Source organism: Lynx rufus, unplaced genomic scaffold (genome assembly GCF_022079265.1).
Source record: "Lynx rufus isolate CCGP_SWC_20201006 ecotype Redwood Valley unplaced genomic scaffold, mLynRuf1.p SCAF_13, whole genome shotgun sequence".
Taxonomy (NCBI): domain Eukaryota; kingdom Metazoa; phylum Chordata; class Mammalia; order Carnivora; family Felidae; genus Lynx; species Lynx rufus.
This window is the reverse complement of record NW_025814827.1, coordinates 52,048,175-52,071,073: the sequence shown is the minus strand read 5'-3', so window position 1 is coordinate 52,071,073 and position 22,899 is coordinate 52,048,175. Positions and strand designations below refer to the sequence as shown.

The following is a 22,899-nucleotide window of genomic DNA, read 5'->3' as shown; positions in this document are numbered from 1 at the left end:
TACCATGCACACTTTCAGACCACAATGCTATGAAACTTGAAATCAACCACAGGAAAAAGTCTGGAAAATCTCCAAAAAAGCATGGAGGTTAAAGAACACCCTACTAAAGAATGAATGGGTCAACCAGGCAATTAGAGAGGAAATCAAAAAATACATGGAAACAAATGAAAATGAAAATACAACAATTCAAATGCTTTGGGATGCAGCGAAGGCAGTCCTGAGAGGAAAATACATTGTAGTCCAAACCTATCTCAAGAAACAATAAAAATACCAAATACAAAATCTAATAGCACACCTAAAGGAAACAGAAGCAGAACAGCAAAGACACTCCAAACCCAGCAGAAGAGAAATAATAAAGATCAGAGCAGAAATAAATAATATAGAATCTAAAAAAATAGTACAGCAGATCAATGAAACCAAGAGTTATTTTTGAAAAAATAAATAAAATGGATAAACCTCTAGCCAGGCTTCTCAAAAAAGAAAAGGGAGAGGACCCAAATAGATAAAATCATGAATAAAAATGGAATTATTGCAACCAATACCTCAGAAATACAAGCAATTATCAGGGAATACTATAAATACTTATACGCCAACAAACTGGACAACCTGGAAGAAGCACCCACACACTTCCAAAACTCAAACAGGGAGAAATAGAAAACTTGAACAGACCCATAACCAGCGAAGAAATTCAATCAGTTATCAAAAATCTCCCAACAAATAAGAGTCTAGGACCAGATGGCTTCCCTGGGGAATTCTACCAGACATTTAAAGCAGAGATAAAACCTTTCCTTCTTAAGCTGTTCCAAAAAATAGAAAGGGAAGGAAAACTTCCAGACTCATTCTATGAAGCCAGCATTACTTTGATTCCCAACCCAGACAGAGACCCAGCAAAAAAAGGGAACTACAGGCCAATATCCATGATGAATATGGATGCAAAAATTCTCAACAAGATACTAACAAATCTAATTCAACAGCATATAAAAAGAATTAATCACCATGATCAAGTGGGATTCATTCCTGGGCTGCAGGGCTGGTTCAATATTCGCAAATCAATCAATGTGATACATCACATTAATAAAAGAAAAGATAAGAACAATATAATCCTGTCAACTGATGCAGAAAAGCATTTGACAAAATTCAGCATCCTTTCTTAATAAAAACCCTCGAGAGAGAGTTGAACTGTTTGGTCCCTCTCTGCCCACCATATGAAAACTTACATGGAGAAGGTCACAGGTATGGCGGCTGTTACGATGGGAAAACTGACAACCATACCTGCAGGTCTGATATGTGCATCTGTAAGTGTACATGCAGCCAAAGAAGAAGAACTGAAAAAGCAGCTAGTAAAACCAGAGCAGCTCCCCATATATACCACACCACCTCTGCAGTCTAAATATGTCAAAGAGCAGCCTGGTCATTTACAAATAGGCTTTGCATCCATCTGCAAAACAACTGGTCATTATATTGGCTGGTGCAAGGGTGTTTATGTCTTTGTGAAAAATGGGATAATGGATACAGTACAATTTGGAAAAGATGTTTATGTCTATCTGAAGAATCCACCTAGAGATTTTCTTCCAAAAACTGGAGTGATTACAGTTTCAGGATTAGCAGGCTTGTTTTCAGGAAGAAAAGGTTCTAGGTTTAAGAAAATTGCTTATCCTCTGGGACTGGCCACTGTAGCAACTGTTTGCTACCCAGTTCAGTCAGTAATAACTGCCAAGGTAACTGGGAAAAAGGCATATACTACAAACCAGCAAATTTATGAAGCAGTTAAATCATTGTGGACAAAAACAACAAAAAAGAATCACTCCCTAAACCTAAAGAAAAAACTAAGAAAACTCTGGTGAAATAGAAATATCCGCAAAAACTCACAACCTGAATCTTTGAGTGCTTTTACCAACAGAACTCATCTTTGAAACAAAGACAAAATCAGAATCTACCTCAGGTGCTACACAGTTTATGCCTGACCCCAAGCTCATGGATCATGGGCAGTCCCATGCAGAAGACATAGATATGTACAGTACTAGAAGCTGAAATAGTTTGCATAGAGAACTACAAGATGTGTGAAGTTGAAAATAATGATGAAAAAATCATGTAAAGGGTAACTGATACATAGAATAACCTAAACCAAGTTTTTCCCTTACATCTTCTAATGTAATGTACAGTTTGACTAATCACATAAGTGATTAAAACACAAACTGAATTCAATTCAAACAATATTAAATGACTGACGAAGAGGCAGAATTGGAAGTACTGGGATGCATTTAATGATTTTTAGCGGTGTTTATAAAAAAAACCAAAAATAGACTAAATATATAAACACTGATGAGACTAAAATCTGAGCAAATATGTGGGCATAAAAATATTCATACAGATACACATACATATTTGCTTTACCTTTTTGAAACTAATGTCAGCTAAATTAGAATGTTGGGTAGAAGGATGTGTTCCCCACTTTTTCATTTCCCAGAGCTGAAATAAAATATCCATATTTTATGACAAAAAAAAAATAAAAACCTTCAAGAAAGTTGGGATAGAAAGAACATACTTAAACACCATAAATCCATTTATGAAAAGCCCACAGCTAATATCCTCAATGGGGAAAACCTGAGAGCTTTCCCCCTGAGATCAGGAACACGACAGGGATGTCCACTCTCACCGCTGTTGTTTAAAACAGTATTGGAAGTTCTAGCATCAGCAATCAGACAACAAAAGGAAATCAAAGGCATCAAAATTGGCAAAGATGAAGTCAAGCTTTCGCTATTTGCAGATGACATGATACTATACATGGAAAACCCGACAGACCACCAAAAATCTGCTAGAACTGATACATGAATTCAGCAAAATCGCAGGATACAAAATTAATATACAGAAATCAGTTGCATTCTTATACGCTAACAATGAAGCAAAAGAAAGACAAATAAAGAAACTGATCCCATTCACAATTGCACCAAGAAGCATAAAACACCTAGGAATAAACCTAACCAAAAGATGTAAAAGATCTGTATGCTGAAAACTATAGAAAGCTTATGAAGAAAAATGAAGAAGATACAAAGAAATGAAAAAAACATTCCGTGCTCATGGATTGGAAGAATAAATATTGTCAAAATATCAGTACTACCCAAAGCAATCTACACATTCAATGCAATCCCAATCAAAATTGCACCAGCATTCTTCTCGAAGCTAGAACAAGCAATCCTAAAATTTGTATGGAACCACAGAAGACTCAGAATAGCCAAAGTAATAATTGAAGAAGACCGAAGTGGGAGGCATCACAATCCCAGACTTTAGCCTCTACTACAAAGCTGTAATCATCAAGACAGCATGGTATTGGCACAGAAACAGACACATAGACCAATGGAATAGAGACTCCAGAATTGGACCCACAAATGTAGGGCCAACTAACCTTTGACAAAGCAGGAAGGAGTATCCAATGGAAAAAAGTCACTTTAATAAATGGTGCTGGCAGAATGGACAGCAACATGCAGAAGAATGAAACTAGACCACTTTCTTACACCATTCACAAAAATAAACTCAAAATGGATGAAGGACCTGAATGTGACACAGGAAAGCATCAAAACCTAGAGAAGAAAGCAGGAAAAAACCTCTCTGACCTCAGCCGCAATTTCTTACTTGACACATCTCCAAAGGCAAGGGACTTAAAAGCAAAAATGAACTACTGGGACCTCAGGAAAGTAAAAATCTTCTGTACTGTAAAGGAAACAATCAACAGAACTAAAGGCAACCAACGGAATGGGAAAAGATATTTGCAAATGACATATCGGATAAAGGGCTAGTATCCAAAATCTATAAAGAACTCACCAAACTCCACACCTGAAAAACAAATAATCCAGTGAAGAAATGGGCAGAAGACATGAATAGACACTTTTCTAAAGAAGGCACTCAGATGGCCAACAGGCACATGAAAAGATGTTCAACGTCACTCCTCATCAGGGAAATACAAATCAAAACCACACTGAGATATCACCTCATGCCAGTCAGAGTGTCTAAAATGAACAAATCAGGAGACTATAGATGCTGGCGAGGATGTCAAGAAATGGGAACCCTCTTGCACTGTTGGTGGGAATGCACACTGGTGCAGCCGCTCTGGAAAACAGTGTGGAGGTTCCTCAAAAAATTAAAAATAGATCTACCCGATGACCCAGCAATAGCACTGCTAGGAATTTACCCAAGGGATACAGGAGTGCTGATGCATAGGGGCCCTTGTACCCCAATGTTTATAGCAGCACTTTCAACAAGAGCCAAATTATGGAAAGAGCCTAAATGTCCATCAACTGACAAATATAAAGAAGATATGGTTTATATATACAATGGAATACTACTTGGCAATGAGAAAGAATGAAATATGGCCTTTTGTAGCAACATGGATAGAACTGGAGAGTGTTATGCAAAGTGAAATAAGTCATACAGAGAAAGACAGATATCGTATGTTTTCACTCTTATATGGATCCTGAGAAACTTAACAGAAGACCATGGCGGAGGGGAAAGGAAAAAAAAAAGTTACAGAAAGGGAAGGAGGCAAACCATAAGAGACTCTTAAAAACTGAGAATCAACTGAGGGTTGATGGGGGGTGGGAGGGAGGGGAAAGTGGGTGATGGGCATTAAGGAGGGCACCTGTTGGGATGAGCACTGGGTGTTGTGTGGAAACCAATTTGACAATAAATTTCATATTAAAAAAATAAAAAATAAAAAAAAGTAAAAAATAATAAAAAAATAAAAATAAAAAAGGAGTGCTTCTAAAATGCTTTTCTAATAATCTTTTAAAAGTACTTATTTAGAAACCACTTCCTTTCTTCAATTGGAAAAAAAACCCTTGACATATTAGTATAAATTGTGGTTTAATGTTTCAAATAATAAAAGTCAGTAGCAGAGGGCCAAAGACACAAAAAGGGCACCTGAGATATGAAAAAACAAAGCCCAAGTAAAGAACAAGATACTAAGATGAAATAATGCCCATCCCCCTTTGCCCAATGGTAACTATTCATTGCAGATGAATAATCAAATCTACCCTTCCCACAACCAGGGTATAATAAAAAGGAATCATGACTAATTATTAATCGTGCTTCTTATATCCCAGTAAAAGGAAAGGGGCACTGTAAGGTTTTCACTAGAAGAGTGTATTTCCCATGGTAAATGACCACACTCTTTCTGGCACACAGGGAAGCTGTGTGAGTTTTTCAGTTGTTTCCAAGGTCTAGATATATAAATACTATCAGTGTTCCAGATTTTCAGGCAAAGATTTTTAATATAAAAAGCAAGCTCCAATTTTAGATTACCGTTCCTATCTAGAACTTTTACTCCATCTTGTGGAGGTAAAGGGAATAATTATTAAGAATGTTAAAAATTTCAAGGAAACCTCAAAAGCAGCAGTTTTAACTAAAAAAAAAAATGACATAATTTATGATATCACAGTTATAGTTTTTTCATATTTAGAAACTGCATTAAAATTAATGAACAGGAACTACCATATGATCCAGTAATTGGACAAATGGGTACTTAACCGAAGAATATGAAAACACTAATTCGAAAGGATATATGCAATGCTATGTTTACTGCAGCATTATTTACAATAGTCAAATTATGGAAAGAACATGCTGTCTGCCAAAAGATGAACAGATAAAGAAGATATGGTATATACACACAATGGAGCATTATACAAACATAAAAAAACAATGAAATCTTGCATCTCCAACAATATGGATGGATCTAGGGAGCATAGTGCTAAGTGAAATATGTCAGAGAAAGAATGCATTCAAACACATATGATTTCATATGTTTTCACTCATCTGTGGAATTTAAGAAACAAAACAAATGAACTAAGGAAATAAAAGAGACAAACCAAAGAAGAGACTCTGGACTATAGCGAACAAAGAGACGATAACCAGAACAGACGTAGGTGAGGGGGGATGGGTTAAATAAGTGAAGGGGATTAAGGGTACACTTCTCTTAACAAGCAGTGAGTTATATACAGAATTGCTGAATCACTAGATTATACACCTGAAACCCTAACACTGTATGTTAACTGTACTGGAATTTAATTTTTTTTTTAATTAAAAAAATCTTAAATTAAAAAATAAAATTAACGAACAGGATTAAGTCAGTGTAACTTGTGTAGTTTATCTTAACCAATCTCTTTAAGGAAACTATTTTCGTAAGACCTAAATGTTCTGATAATAATGCTGAGAAAAGACTGTTTAAAGGTAATATGGAATCTGAGAACCTAGCCTAAGAAAGTTAACTAGAGATGTGTTCTATTATTTGTAACAAAAACTAAAACCAACAATAACCCAAATGTCCACAGGAATCCATTACTCCAACCTCCATGCAATCAGGGGGTAACATCTGCTTTGTTTACCACATATCCCAGTGACTAGCATGGAACAGGCACTTACAAATATTTTTTTGAGGGACACCTGGGTCGCGTGGTCGATTGAGCATCTGACTTTGGCTCAGCTCATGATCTCACCGTTCATAAGTTCAAGTCCCACATCAGGCTTTTTGCTGCGAGCAGAGAGCCCACTTCAGATCCTCTGTCCCCTCTCTCTGCCCCTCCTCTGCTCAGGCTCATGTGCTCTCTCAAAAATAAACATTTTAAAAAATATTTTTTTGAACTGAATTTTTACGGACACAAGATTGCCAACTTTTAATTGTGTGAATTGAAGATGAGAGCAAAACCAACCAACCAAACAAACAAACCCTCTACCATCTATTTTTAGCACCTTGTATTTTTAAAAGGATTATTTTAACTCCAAAGAACAGGAAATAAATATTACTGCATTATATATCTCACAAAAATACAAGGGTAATAAAAGGTAATGCACACACAAAAAAATTAATATTCACAGCCCTTTCTATTCTCATTTCACTCTACACTGAAAACCTCAAAGACCAGTATAAGCCTTATCTGGCTTCAGGAAAGCTCTGCTCTAAGTTATGTTTCCCAACTTTCTCTTCCAACAAAGGGGAATAAAAGCCTATTTCTTCACAGTGCAATTACTTGTACATATACCTTAACTCCTGTGCTCAAAGCATCAAGTACTTTCATTAGAAAAAATAGCAGTATCTTAATGCTCTATACAGCCTCCACATGCAACCAGCAGGAATGAAGAGATGACTCCTAACCTATACCACCCTTAGCTCCCACCCAAAAGCCAGGAACCCACCAACCAAATCTAAGATAATCAAAACTATCTCATCATGCCCATCTCTGTATGGCTCCCTATACTACCTCCCTCAGATCCCATCTCTCACTTTTAACCAATTCCTGAAACCATTCTCTCATACCCTCTGGAACTCCTACTCATTCAACAGCCAAATCTCCTTTTCTGAACATCTACTCGAAACTTCCACTGTACTTTCTTGCTCTAACTGAACTCCAACTGGTTGGACCCAGGACTGAGACAGGGGTCTTCCTTGCTACTCCCAGATTCTTCACTTGTCCTCTTCCCTAAAACAACTCCACCTCTGAAATTCCTGCTATTAGTCTATAACAGCAGTTCTCACTCAGAGGCAGTTTTACACCTCTTCCTAGTCTGGGTATGGCACTGTGTGTAGACATTTGGTTGTCACAACTGAGAAAGTGCTACTGACATCTAGACGGTAAAGGCCAAGGATGCTGCTCAACATCCCACAATGCACAGGGCAGCCCTCCACAACAAAAAATTATTGGGTCCAAAATGTCAATGCCAAGGTTGAAAAATCCTGGTCTATACTCATCCTGACCATTAATGCCACCTACAGAGGCATTTTTCTCATTAAAAATTTTTAATTTATAAATTTTAATGTATAATATTTAATATAATTTAAAAAAATTATAATTTTTCTCATTTAAAAATTGTTTTTTTACCTCACCTTTGCAGCAATCACCACTTTTCTCAATTCTCCTAAACAGCAAAAACTCTTTCAGTTTGTCTCTATTCATTCTGTCTCTTCTTTCAATCTCTCTTAAACCTACTTCAGTGTTCTGCCCCTACACTATGGAAGCTGCTTTTACCACAGTTAGTAATAACCTTGATGTTGCCACACACATTGGTGACTTCTTAGTCCTGAGCATTTGTCTAAGTTGATTCCTGCCTCCTCTCTGAAAACAGTGAATTCACTGCCTTCCAAAACACCACAAATCTAGTTCTCATCTCTCACTTCTGGTTGGTTCTTGCTACATTATACTGTTAGTTCCTATTCTTCACCTTGACCTCTAAATGTTGAAAAATGCCTCAGAGTTCAGTTCTTGGATTCTTCTATCTATATTCATCCCCTTAGTTATCTCCTTTTATCTCTTGGCTTTAAATCTATATATGGACTATTCCAAAATTTATTTCTCTAGACCAGATGTTCTTCTTGAACTCCACACTCATACATTTATTTGATATCTACGCTTGAATATTTTAACAGGCATCTCACATTTAACATGTCTAAAACTGAACATCTGATCTTCGCCCCCAAAATTTCTCCTGCCATGTCTCTCCTATCTCAATAAATAACATCTATCCATTTGCAAAAGCAATACTCTGGACTTATCTTTGACTTCTCTCTTTCTCTTAGATCCCACATCCAATTCATCAGCAAATCCTATGCTCTACATTCCAAAGATTGTCATAACCCTTACCATTTCCATCCTGTTGTAGGCCATCATTATCTCTTGCTAAGATAACTGCAATAGCTTCCTACTGGTCTCCTGACTCTTCGTATGCCCCCCAAAGAAAGTGTTTTCAACACAGCAGCTAGAGTGATACTCTTAAAATGTGTATCAGATGTCACCCTTTACTCAAAACTGCATGTGGCTCCCCATTTCCCTCAAATTGAAAGTCAATATCTCTACAATAGTCTATAATGTCCTATGCTACATGGTTTCCCATATCCTATTTAACTTCATCTCTTGCTATTTTCCCCCTGCCTTACTTTGCTCTGGTCATCTTGGCTACCTTGTTATCTTTTAAACATGCTAGGCATCATTCTGCCTAGAATGCTATTCTCCCATATAGATATTAATTCACTACCTTACCTCCTTTAGATCTTTCCCCAAATATTCTGTCAGAGAGTAGGCCCTCCAGTAGTTGTTGAATTCTTCTTCAGCCTCTTACATGACCTCCTAAAACTAGCTTCCATGTTCCTTTACTCAGGGTTTAATTCATTAGTCCCTTTGATTCTTCTTGCCCTCTATACTGAATCAGAGTTGCCTACTATTACATCAACACTCATCCTAGAGTCTAAAACAACACAAGACCCCAGGAGGGGCACCTGGGTTGCTCAGTTGGTTAAGTGTCTGATTCTTGATCTCAGCTCAGGTCATGATCTCATGGTCCTAGAGATCAAGCTCTGTGTAGGGCTCCACACTGATAGTGCGGAGCCTGCTTGGGATTCCCTCTCCTTCTCTCCCTCAAAATAAATACTTTATTTAAATAAACCTTATAGCTAGAATATGGGTTTTAAGGAAACAAACCAAACAAAAAACCATCTATTGTCATGTTTTTCATTTCTTTTCTATATGACACTTCAGGAACTCTTTGCAATAACGATATTATTATATACTATAATCCCTAGAGGCCTGGGCCAGAAATTAGTAAATTAGAGTGCTAGTCTTTGCAGAGCAAATGATTTAGGTTCAAATTCTTTAACTTTGGGTCTAAATTTTTCTATCAAATGGGGACTATTCTGGCTTTATTACATTATGCCTTGCACGGAAATTATTTGTGTACATATTTTCTGCCCAGTGCCTTTGAAGGCTGGGGCTCTTTTATTTATCCGTGTATATCACATGTCATACACACTATTTAATACATGAATATATGTATGCATATAAATACAGATTTTTGTTTCAAACATGATTTTAAATATATGGAATTACTTCAGAAAACATGTGGTGTAATATAAAAATTACTATTTCTTTTTACCATAAAATGAGGCTACCTGATTCCCAGGAAAAAGGGAGAAATTATGGCTTTCCTCCCCAGAGAGAAACATATTATTTATTTACTTTCTCAGTATGGGAAAAACAAATGAAAAAACTTGTATGAAAACTTTTTTAAAAGTCACTCATTTTCTCCATTCCTTTTCTTTCCATCACTGGCAACAATACAAATGATTAATCTTACACTTTAAAGATCATAAATTCAACGCTTCACTATTCTCCATCATCCACATCCAGTGATACCAAATCCCGTCACTTTTTCTTTCATATTTCTCACCTCCATCCTTCTCATCTGTGTTTTGGTAGCCATGACGTTAATTTTAAATTAAAAGGACCAATGAATGTTACTACATTTTAGTAAAAAGTAGTATATTTAGCCTCTTACCAGTACATCATGCACCAAGGCTTGATATGTCCAAGTATGGTGTAAAGGAGTTGCCAAATCTATGTTTCTGTCAACAAGGACTAATAAAGGCCTTTGGAAGCTGTAAATATATTTAAAAAATTATATAACTCCTGGTAACAGTATATACATCTCCATTTTTCTAATACCTTTCAGTATATACCATTCTGATATGAACAATAAGTATGCTAATACTAACATTCCATAATAGTTTGCTCTATGCTTTGGACTACTTAGAGCCTGTGTATAATGCTAGATTATTAAGTCTCAGGGAATTGTCTTAAAGGATAAAATCTATACAAGTACTTTTACAGAATAATTGTATAGTTATCAAAGTAAGAATAAGTTGCTTCTATTCAGATTTGTATTTCACATTTCTGGAAAAAAGGAAAGCTATTGTCAGTTTCTGGGAAAATTAGAAGACAGAGTAGGATCTTATAAATGTACACTAATGTTTGACAGTTTCAAATAACAAATTACAACTTTTTTTCTGTAAACACAAATTCAAAACAGCAGACTCTAGAGAAGAACCTTATGAAACCTTATCCCATTATAAGATATAAAACTAAAAGCATTAAGCCACAATGGTACCTAATTATATTATTATTCACCTACCAGATACTTCATATATTATTGATGTGAAGCAGACTTAAAGCAAAGTGAGGCACAAAGTCATCTGGTTGCCAATTTGGCACTACTGTATCAAGAGTATACATCAATTTTACAAGATACTGTTATCTGATTATATTAATTATGCACGTTTTTTCCTGCTAGAGACCTTTGACCATTTTAGTAACTCATTACACTGTACTGATTATAAATGCACTGCACTGATTATAAAACTCTGCAATAAGTAAGTAGGAGTAGCAAAGTTACCACCTACTATCATTTATTACTCCAGAGCTAGGTGAAAGGCAAGGAAGGATTGCCTATGGCAGTTTCTTAATTCAGCACTAGTGAGATTTGGGGCTTATTCTGTGCACTGTAGGATGTTCAGCAGCATCCTATAATGTAGCCCACTAGATTCCAGTAGCATTTACCCAGGTGTCAAAGCCAAACAGGTCTCCAGACATTGCCAAATTCTTATGGAGAATCATTAACCTACAAATGGATTCAAATGTATTTAACAACAGTAAGGCTACTGACTCCTAATTAAAATAATTTAGAAATGCATCCAACAAATTAAAAATGACCACTATGTTATAAATTATTTATTATTAATATTATTATAAATAAGTTTTTAGAAATTATCAAAATAAAACAGTGCCTTTATATTGGTTTCTAAGGCTTTTATAAGAGCACTGTAAGAAGGGAACTGTTAAGTAAAATATGCTATAGTAGTTCCTTCTGTTGAAAAAAAAAAATTAGCTGAGAATTTCACATTTCTGCTCTCTTTAATGAGAAACATTTTGAAGAATATTTAAAGCCAACAATGAAATCACAGAAGATTTTAAAATAACGTAGGAGCCGAGACAGCCGAACAAACAATTGAAACACAATGCTAGTATAAACTGCAAATTATAGAAATAGTACATAAGACCGTAGGATCCATCTAAATTAACTTGAAGTCTATGGAAATTTACCATAGAATTATCATTCCAAGAAGGTATTATACTCTCTAAGTATCAGTTTATTTTCACAGGCTTTATTTATTAATTCACCTAAAAGTGGGGGTAGGAATTAATTTTCCAAAATATTGTCTATTCCCCTTGAAATAATTCTCAGCCATCTGTGTGGGTTTCTCTACTTCTTTACACCAATATTGCCCATTGATTTTAATAAACAAATATTTCAAGGTAAAAACAGAAACCAGTTGGTAGCTCAAGACATACAAAAGCATCACAAGTTTTCCACTTATTTTTAATGTTATTACCAACAGGCTTAATGATAATCGGTATAAAATGGCTTCTGACCTTCAAAGCCATATAAAGAGAAAAATTTCCCCTACAGATGACAAAAATGCAAAAGATAAAATGCTAACAACAGAACGTAAATTAAATAAAATATTCCACTTGTATTACAAGAACAATCTGAGTCAAAACCGTGACAGTGATTACCTCATTAAAAAGAAACAAATTTCAATTACAAGTATAAGGGTATTTTATAACATAAGAAAACAACCCAAAAAATGCTATAAATCTATAAATTTTTCAAGTCCTATATTAACTAACATAATACCTGAATTGGCCAGCTCCAAGTGTGTCACCTGTAAAAAGACTGTTTCTTGCATCTCTGAGATTTTCTCGAAGTTTCTTATCTAGTTTCTGAAAAATCAAATTTGATAATAACTTCTAAAAAACAATTTCACAGAATTTTGTTCAGGAAAATCATAATATGTTCTTAGTTTCATAATCAAGAAACTTGGGATTTCTTTACAAAACAGCAATTCTAAAATCTAAATATTTTAGCTTCTTTATTCAATATTATCATAACTTGAACTTAAAAAGAACAATGCCTTTTCTACTGTGACTCAGGCCTGATTTGACTTCCAATCACTTTTCATTCACTATTTTTACTTTAGGTACAGCAACAATTTGCAATGAGCCACCGTCTTTCCCCAGTCATGACTCTTTGTATAAGGAATGTGTCCACAGAGTGACGCCACAAGAGGTTCCAGAATAGAGACAGGATATGTGAAAGAAAGCAGCCCTCCATCAATCAATGATTCACTTTGGCTAAGAAAACTAAACAAGGTGAGTGTATCTTCCATCTTTCAATACCACTTACCTTGTTTCCTTTTCATTCGTTTTGTAACTTCTCTAAATCTTATTTTTTAATTTTTAAAGCAAATTTTTGAATGCTCAATTTACTCCAATATAGTAAAATAGCAAAATGAACTTCATTTTAAAAATGGTTATGACAATATACATTTGCTAAATGAAGTTAAATATAAAATGATTTGGGGGATCAAATTTGTGTAAAATACTACTTGTAGACACAAAGCGGAAAGACGAATATACGTTTTAGTAAACAAGGAAAAGCTGGAACAGCACATCAGAGAAAATCATTTTTCTCCATCATGTAAAGTACACAATGATTACTTTTTATCTTTTGTGGAATTCCAGTGTTAAAAAATAAAAATACTTGCTTTTGGTATTTAGTATACAACCCATAGTAATCATATAATATTAACAAAAACACTTGAGGTACTTATGGAAAACAACTGATACATTATTATTTATTGCCAATGGATATCTGCATGAACTCACCACTGCTACCATTTCCGCTGCTGTTCCTCTTGAACATCTGATTATAGGAACAGCACCTATTGTAACAATAGTTAGCAATGATTTCAGCTCTTAATAATTAAAATGGATACTTATAAAACACCTAAGCATCAAAAATACAATAGAAGTATGTACAATTTCAGGCTACAAACATAAGAAGATTTATTATCTCAAGAGTAAAAGCAAGGTTTAAAAAAAAAAAAGAAACATCAGGGAGTCAAAAAAAAAAAAAGATTATTTTTTTTATATAGCATTGGTCAATCGGTGCAATCAGAGATTTTTTTCAATGAATTAACTAAATCAATATATGACTTCCTACAGACAGGTTCAAAGAGTTTGTTCACAGGATTCACTTTAATTTGACTTAAAGGAAAAGAGTGAAAAGAGCTTAGTTAATTTAGTGGTTTGTTATTATTATTCTTTATTTTACAAATTAACAATGAAGTATTACAGTCTAAAAAAAAAAAAATTAAAGATAACATATTCTTCACGTAACGTGAAAAGCTCCTCAAAGGCCTCAGTTCATTATTGAATCAACTCTATTAGACCTCTTAACTTCTCTCTTTATTACTCCAAGTTTTATCAAAGGTTGAAATCCTACAGTTATACAAAAAAAAAAAAAAAAAAAAATCCAATTGCACTGAAAATCTCAGAAAACTGAGAACACTGTAATCTTTATATGCTGAAATTGCTGCATTTTAAATTCTATACAAAGCACGTTCAGTCAACTGGAAAAGTAAAAATGTAGAATATTAGCAAAATTTTTAAAGCTCTTTTCTTCTAAGGGCAAATTATATATGCCTGTTATAAAAAATTCAAATAATATTAGAAATATATAAAGTTAACCCTCTTCACTCCAGCACCATAAAGAATCCCCACTAAGAGGTTTATGTGCACAGTGGAATACTACATGGCAATGAGAAAAAATGAAATATGGCCTTTTGTAGCAACGTGTACGGAACTGGAGAGTGTGATGCTAAGTGAAATAAGCCATACAGAGAAAGACAGATACCATATGGTTTCACTCTTATGTGGATCCTGAGAAACTTAATAGAAACCCATGGGGGAGGGGAAGGAAAAAAAAAAAAAAAAGAGGTTAGAGTGGGAGAGAGCCAAAGCATAAGAGACTTAAAAACTGAGAACAAATTGAGGGTTGATGAGGGGGTGGGAGGGAGGGGAGGGTGGGTGATAGGTATTGAGGAGGGCACCTTTTGGGATGAGCACTGGGTGTTGGATGGAAACCAATTTGACAATAAATTTCATATATTAAATAAATAAATAAATAAATAAAAATAAATAAATAAAGAATCCCCACTAAGAATTAGACATGGATGTCTTCAGGTTATTTTCTACATATAGTCTTTTTTTTTTTTTAATTTTTTTTTTTAACGTTTATTTATTTTTGAGACAGAGAGAGAGAGAGAGAGAGCATGAACAGGGAAGGGGCAGAGAGAGAGGGAGACACAGAATCTGAAACAGGCTCCAGGCTCCGAGCCATCAGCCCAGACGCTTAACTGACTGAGCCACCCAGGCGCCCCATATAGTCTTATTAAGTGCGTTTATGAAGAGTACAAAAAACAAAAAGAGGTATTATACATCCTGTTCTTAAATTTGCTTTTTTTCATTTAACAGCTTCTTATTGACATCCTCCTATATCAGACTGGCAGGAATTTCAATTTCTCTTTTGCAAAAATCACTTTCTAACACTGTACCTAATAAAGGTAGCTCTAATACTTCAGTGGTCTTTATACTGCTCTTTTTCAATCTACCTTTATCATGAGAACACAACGATCACCAAGGTAAAACAATCTTACATCCACGAAAACCTTAGCATTCAGCACATTTATGGAGAATGTGTAGGATGGCAAATAGGAAGGTTAATTATGTCTGTTTAATGACTGAAAGTTATATATACATGTGCTTTGTTTACAACAGTAACAACTCCACTTGAAGGTACTGAAGGTACTCAAAAGCAGGCAGAAAGTGGAGGAATGTAAAACTCTTGAAAGAACAGCTAGATTTGAAAAATGAGATACGCTGTTAACCAGCTTTCCTTCTGAAGTTACTTTCCAGTTTGCAAGGCACAGAAGAGAAAGAGCTCAGCAGAAAACAGAAGACTTAATGAGCCAAGGAATCAAAGACTGGAGTTCAGGGCTGGAAATTATAGGAGAAAATCCCTAAAAGGAGGGACCCCAAAATTTGCATGCGAATTCTCCTCAAACTTGTCTATATCTTTAACTATTCACAGTATCTGTTTTTTGCTTAATTTTCTCATTTGTGAAATGGAGAAACTTTCCAGTGTGATCATTTTAACTGTTAAGGTTTTCAGCGTCTACAAAATTAAAATTGCAATTAGAAGGTTTCTTTTTTTAGATACTTATTTATTTTTTAAAAAAATTTTATTTTTAGAGGGAGAGAATTCGAGCAGGGGAGAGGAGCAGGGGGGTAGGGGGAGGAGGAAGGAAGGAGGGAGAGGGGGAGGGAGAGGGGGAGGGAGAGGGGGAGGGAGAGAGGGAGGCAGGGGGGTAGGGGGAGGAGGAAGGAAGGAGGGAGAGAGGGAGAGGGGGAGAGAGGGAGAGGGGGAGAGGAGGAGGGAGGGAGAGAGGGAGAGAGGGAGAGAGGGAGAGAGGGAGAGAGGGAGAGAGAGGAAATGAATCTTAAGCAGGTTCCACACTCAGCATGGAGCCCAACATGGGGCTGGATCCCACAACCCTGGGATCATGACCCAAGCTGAAACCGAGTTGGCCATTCAACCGACTGAGCCAGGTGCCCCACAATTTGAAGGTTTCTAAACACATCTATTAGTAATACTAAAGCATAAAATGACACATTAGGTACTGAATGCAAAGTAGCTGTAAGTAAATTTAGACATACCAAAGAAATGTTTAAAATTGTGAGAGTATAGATTAATATTATACGTAAATTTAGTGTTTTCTGGAACCTTCTGAGTGTACCTTAATAGTTACACTTATCTTTCTACTTAAAAGTATATCTGAAATTTTTCCTAATGGAATATTAAAAGAAAATTAGCAGGCACATAGTTTAAGTCACCATCAAACCATTCAAATGTAGAAAATTATAATTACCAAAGACATCTAAGGAAACAACCCAACAGAGCTAAGAAATGCTAACTCAAGAGGAATTAAGTACATCAAATTATTAGAAAAATTATGGTTCTGTATAGTACAGTATATATGTTTTATCCCAATTCTGGAGAGAGAGCCTACAGAGATCCAGACAAGAGGATCTTGTAACAGATGAAAATGAGCTGTCAAGTAATTTATTTTGAAGAAATAACCAGAAAGATTTGAAAACTTACCCAGTGTAACAAAAAAGCAGAAGAGGCTGTCAACAATAGTGTCCATAACAGTTTCCATTTCTGTGTCTGTGATATCTGGCCTATTAATGGCTAAAGTAACAAATGGGGAAAAAAGTACCAAAATTTATGCTTGATAACATTGGTAATAGTTAAACAAGTAAAACTTTTTAGGTGTTAAACTTTTAAGTGAATGAGTATCCATTAAAAATTATACTATCTCAAAGAAACACAATACCTCAAAATCAGAGTAGTATTAAGAAAAAAATCTACCACATAAAGTATACAAAATTTTTGCCAGAAAATAAAAAAAATCATATTCCATAATTTTATTCACAAACATTAGATGGCTTCCAGAAACTATTGATCTCATTAACCAACTACTGCCAGAAAAGGACAATGCAAATCAATTACTGCAAGACCAGTGTCACATATAATTTTCTTTGTATTATATTAAGTTACATGAATTTCTTTTCTGACGCATTACACTGTACCTAAGTGGTTTCTTAACTTCAGTGGGTATAAGAATCACTCTAGAAATATGAAAGAAGAGGAAGTTTCTCTGGAAGCTATTAAAAATTCAAGTTTCTTAGCCCTTTTCCTCAGGGATTCAATTCAATAGATTCTGATAATTCTAAGAAATCTACCATTTTTTTTTTAATGTTTACTTATTTTTGAGAGAGAGAGAGAGATGGGGGTGGGGAAAGTGGGAAGGACGGGGAGGCACAGAGAGAGAGGGGGACAGAGGATCTGAAGCAGGCTCTGTGCTGAGAGCAGAGAGCCTGACATGGAATCAAACTCATGAACCCTGTGAGATTATGACCTGAGCTGAAGTCAGATGCTTAACCAACTGAGCCACCCAAGCACCCGAAATCTGCAATTTTGACAAGCACCTCAGAGGATTCTTAGGGCTACATTAAAAAAACAAAACAAAAAAACCCACACTGCTGTGAAGACTATGCTAGACAAAGACCTTACCTTACTCATCTTCCATCTCACACAATACCTTGGCCCAATATCTGACAAGTAGATGCTCAGTAAATATTTTTAAGAGACTGACTGGACTAAAATATTATCTATATAATATTTTTAATTTCCCAACACCCCAAATGTGAAAACAAATATAAAACTCAATACAACTTGTGATTATCATGAGAGGACAGCAGAATCCAACTGGATATACTGAAATATTTAAAGAAAGTATGAACCATGCAGAGAACATAAAAATAATAAAGAATTCAACCAGGCAATACAGAATCTGGATGAGGGAATGTGCTAATGTTGCACACTGTCATTCATTCATTCAATCATATGAAATGGACAAAAGATACAATGTAAATTATGTAAATTCAAGCTACACCAATCCGGAGAAATACTCAACTCATTCTGTCAATCACTGGTACAGGTAAAATCCAAATGGAAGCCTTCAGCCCTGAGGTCCTATGAACTGGTCTCACACCTCTAAATGAGAATTGACTCGAAGAGTCAAAAAAAATGCCCATCAATGACCTCAACTCATTTATGTTAACAACTTGGTTTGAGATAGTAGCTGACTTTGAAAAGATAAATCTGCTTCCTTTATTGGATAAATTCCCAATTCATGAAAAGTAGATGATATTAATAAAAGCCATGATATCAACATATTTATGTTTGGGATAATCTGTATAACATGATCACTTAAAGCACTTGCAATGTCTGAGAGGATTTGGCACATCATTACCAAATGGTTAAGAACACTGTCTCTGGATTGAGTGCCTTGGTTTAGTAACCTGGTTCTGCCATTTTCTTATCAAGTTACTGAATATCAGTGCCTTGGTTACTTCATTCAGAAAATGGGAATAATACCTACTTCACAAAGTTACTCTGAGAAGTAAATGAACCTGTATTGTAAAGTGCTTATAGAACTATTAATATTATAAATATACTATTGAGAATCTAGACAATTAATCACATAATTATGCTTTAATATTAAACTTGTACTTTAAATTTAATTCTTAAGTTAATTCTTAATTTTAGACTTATGATTCTTTAAGAAAAAAATTAATTACATTTATAAGTATGTGAAGGTGTAATGAATTTAGGCTCACTATAAATTTAATTATTTTTACAAATTCTTTAAATATTAGATTTATAAATTTGCCTGGTCTCATTTTTAAAGTATTTAAAGAAAATACTAAATTTATAAATGCAATTTAAACTGTTTAAGGGAATTCAGCAAACCAAGTATGCGGACTAAGCTTGTTCATTGGTACTGATTAGAATCTAGTCTGTTTAATCTGAGTTAACTGATCAAAAAAGTTAAGGTGCTTGGTTAGTTTTTTGTTTGTTTTGCTTTGTTTTAATGGAACACTTCATGAATGTGCATATTATCCTTGCACAGGGGCTACATTAATCTCTGTATGGTTCTAATGTTAGTCTATGTGTTGCTGAAGTAAGCACAAGGTGCTTTGTTTTTATATAACCAGATTTACAAATAATCTAACAATTGGTAAGTTTAGCTTAAGGTTAGCTGAAGGAAAACTGGGCTTTCAACGTGAAAGACAGAGAGACACAAAGTGTGAGCAGGGGAGGGGTAGAGACAGGGGAGACACGGAATCTGAAGCAGGCTCCAGGCTCTGAGCTGTCAGCACAGAGCCCGACGTGGGGCTCGAACTCACCAACCGTGAGATCATGACCTGAGATGAAGTCCGTCACTTAACCAACTGAGCCACCCTGGCGCCTCTTAAACAGCTAATTAAGGGGCGCCTGGGTGGCGCAGTCGGTTAAGCGTCCGACTTCAGCCAGGTCACGATCTCACGGTCCGTGAGTTCGAGCCCCGCGTCAGGCTCTGGGCTGATGGCTCAGAGCCTGGAGCCTGTTTCCGATTCTGTGTCTCCCTCTCTCTCTGCCCCTCCCCCATTCATGCTCTGTCTCTCTCTGTCCCAAAAATAAATAAACGTTGAAAAAAAAAAAAATTAAAAAAAAAAAAAACAGCTAATTAATTTACAACTCAGTTAATTGTAAATAGATTTATATAAGTAACAACTGTCAAAAATCTATGACATGGGTAATTCACCAAACACTTAAGGATGTTGTTTAATTTCACCAACAAAGCATGCTACAGAGCTCAGTAAAAACAAAAAATTGATGTTCTCTTCTCTCAGGGAGCTTAACATCTGGTCCAGTATTTCATAATAGGTACCACTGGCATTTTGAGCAGATAGTTTTCAGTTATGAGCATCATTTACACACTGCAGAACATCTAGCATCCTTAGTCCTGCTCAATGAATGCTAGTAGAGTCCAGCTAAATGTGACAATTAGAAACACCCTTATACGTTTCCAAATGTCCTGTTAGATGGACATACTCTCCACTTAAGAACCACTGAAATTTTAGCCACAAACATCTCAATCCTAAGGGAGCAAAATTATTATTTCAATAAACTGGCTAATCATTATCTCCTATAGTCTGCGTTTCCTTTAAAATATTCCATATAAATAATCAATGGAAATATTGATTTTAGGTTTTAGGTAGGCAAGATGAGTAAGTTTTAGAGATCTGCTATACAACACTATCTATAGTAAATACTGTATTGTATGCTTAAATTTTTTTTTTTTTTTCAACGTTTATTTATTTTTGGGACAGAGAGAGACAGAGCATGAACGGGGGAGGGGCAGAGAGAGAGGGAGACACAGAATCGGAAACAGGCTCCAGGCTCTGAGCCATCAGCCCAGAGCCCGACGCGGGGCTCGAACTCACAGACCGCAAGATCGTGACCTGGCTGAAGTCGGACGCTTAACCGACTGCGCCACCCAGGCGCCCCTGTATTGTATACTTAAAAAGGTTAAAGAAGTAGAACTCATGTTAAGTGTTTCACACACAGAAAAAGCAACACAGACAATAAAATGTGGTATAGGTGTTGTGTGGTTGTGTGTTTGTATGCATGTGTGGCCTGTTAGTTTTAATCTACATCCAGGAATGGTCTGTTTACCAAAAGTGGGAATGCAAACTCCAGAGATGGTTAGATAGCATTTGATCAAATACAAATATTCAATCTACTGGTGAATAAACAAGGTATAAAAATCAAGGGAGTCTAACAATCTGTATTTGAAAATGGCACCTATACTTCATTCCTTAATAGTGCTATAGTAGCTGTTGACGCCTTAGCCAACCTTTTGTGAATACTTATGTGCCAGAAACTTTTCTAGGCATTTTACACACATTAATCCATTTAATTCCCACAAAAACTCTGTGAGGTAGATAGTATTATTATTCCCACTTTACAGATGACGAAAACTAAAGCACAGAGAAGCAGAGTAACTTGTTCTTGTCCAAGAGTCAAAGTAGTAGAAGACTCATTGAATCCTACTACTAAAATACTGTCTTACTTGTCATGAATAAACCATTCATGTAAGCTGCTGTGGGGTAGGTACCTAAAAAGTCAGAGGTTTGGTACTTCATTGAGCTTGCAAAACACGTCTAGTACATGTTGTTATATGTGACAAAATTCAGTCTAAGACTTGTTTTGTGTGCTTTAACAAATCTTTTACAGTTGTACTACTGTAAACAAAGCTGGTTTTTGAGAGTACTAAATGTGCTATTTTTTTTTTTACAGTACATCACTCATTTTAACGAATTACAATATTCCTGTTTTTACATACCACGATATGAAACAAGCTCCTTATTTTGATTACATAATACAAACATATCATCTTCCAAAGTAATAAAATTGAGATACTGATCAAAAACCTGGAAATAAAAGAAAAGGTTTATACATCAATTTTACAATATTTTTGAAAATTTTATTTATTTTGAAAGAGAAAGAGAATGAGTGGGGTGGGGACAGAATATTCAAAGCAGGCTCCAGCTGACAGGAGAGAGCCAAATGTGGGCCTCAAACTCACTAACTGTGAGACCAAGAGTTGCATGCTACACTGACTGAGCCAGCCAGTCACCCCAATTTTGCAATACTGAAAGCACATTTAGCTTGACTTAATCAACCAATGGAAAATAATGGAAAAAATTACCATTATATTTAATAACTAAAAATTATACCATGTGGCAGATTGCCTCATTGGGTAAGAATGAGGAGTTGATATTAAAAAGGAATATAAACAAGACTTTGGTCAATAAATTATCAAGAAGGAGAGTACTATCTTCAGACAACAACATTTATGAAGATAAAAAGATTTTTTCAAAAACTGTGCTTGGGATGGGAATGCATATCAGTTTTGAAGAAAAAAATTGCAATTTAATTTTTATGTTCACTTTAATCACACTTTCCTAAGTAAGTCATAGTAACAATTTTTCCACCATGAACACTTATAAGTGGGAAAAAAGTTATACTAGTTCTTTAGAAGGGCAAATCAGGAAAAAAATTAAGAAAATTCTTAGAAGTATACTGAATTTAGTTAAACAAACTGAAAACCATTCCTATTATTTTATGTAAAATAATAAACTTTGAAAAGAAAGAACATTAAAACATAAGCCTCAAAAACTAATCAGAAGTAATAGTAGACTATCTAAATCTTAGAATGAAAACTCAGTGGGAAAAAATGGGAAGCAAATGCATGGTTGTTTTGTCTTTTATTTGCCCTATATGATTCCCTAGAATTTCATGTCTTGTCCAATGTCAAGAAGCACAAGGCACAGTACTGCTATAACCAAGAAAAGATTTTACAGATTTATTTATAACTAAGCTGAACCTATCTAAATGGTAAATATGATGTAGAACTGCTGGCCTGTTGTAAATTCCTTCCCTCTTATAAAATGTAATGTAACTTCGTTGGATCTTCTCTCCTAAGTAAGACCTGAAGATAATACGGTGACTATAGTGACTATAAATAAAATAATGTCAACATATTTTTAGTATAGTTTGTAACAACCCAACTGTCAAACTATTTCTAAGTTGAGCTAAAAAGATGATACAAATCCTAGACCAAAACAAAGACTGATTAAGCATTTTATTTTTATCTTTCAAATTCATCAAATAACAGGTACCATTAGTTTGGTGTATTCTGCCTAGTTCAAATTATAGGTAATTTACATT

General features: G+C 35.2%; 1 protein-coding gene, 1 non-coding gene and 1 pseudogene across 3 annotated transcripts in view; 1 reads left to right on the top strand and 2 right to left on the bottom strand.

Moving 5' to 3' along the window:
• SCFD1 (sec1 family domain containing 1) overlaps positions 1 to 22,899 on the bottom strand; it is a 118,216-nt gene that overhangs the window by 82,879 nt on the left and 12,438 nt on the right. For both annotated transcript variants that reach the window (XM_047075563.1, XM_047075564.1), the window contains exons 6-10: positions 21,512 to 21,599; positions 16,876 to 16,965; positions 13,539 to 13,594; positions 12,508 to 12,593; positions 10,312 to 10,411 (exon numbers count right to left, since the gene is read on the bottom strand). In XM_047075563.1, coding sequence (XP_046931519.1) covers positions 10,312 to 10,411; positions 12,508 to 12,593; positions 13,539 to 13,594; positions 16,876 to 16,965; positions 21,512 to 21,599 — 420 coding nt within the window. The remainder of the gene's footprint in view (positions 1 to 10,311; positions 10,412 to 12,507; positions 12,594 to 13,538; positions 13,595 to 16,875; positions 16,966 to 21,511; positions 21,600 to 22,899) is intronic.
• LOC124508878 (MICOS complex subunit MIC27-like) lies at positions 1,236 to 2,031 on the top strand (annotated as a pseudogene).
• On the bottom strand, positions 19,208 to 19,311 carry LOC124509013 (U6 spliceosomal RNA). The gene has a single exon (XR_006961374.1). It is a non-coding gene; the product is annotated as a U6 spliceosomal RNA (small nuclear RNA).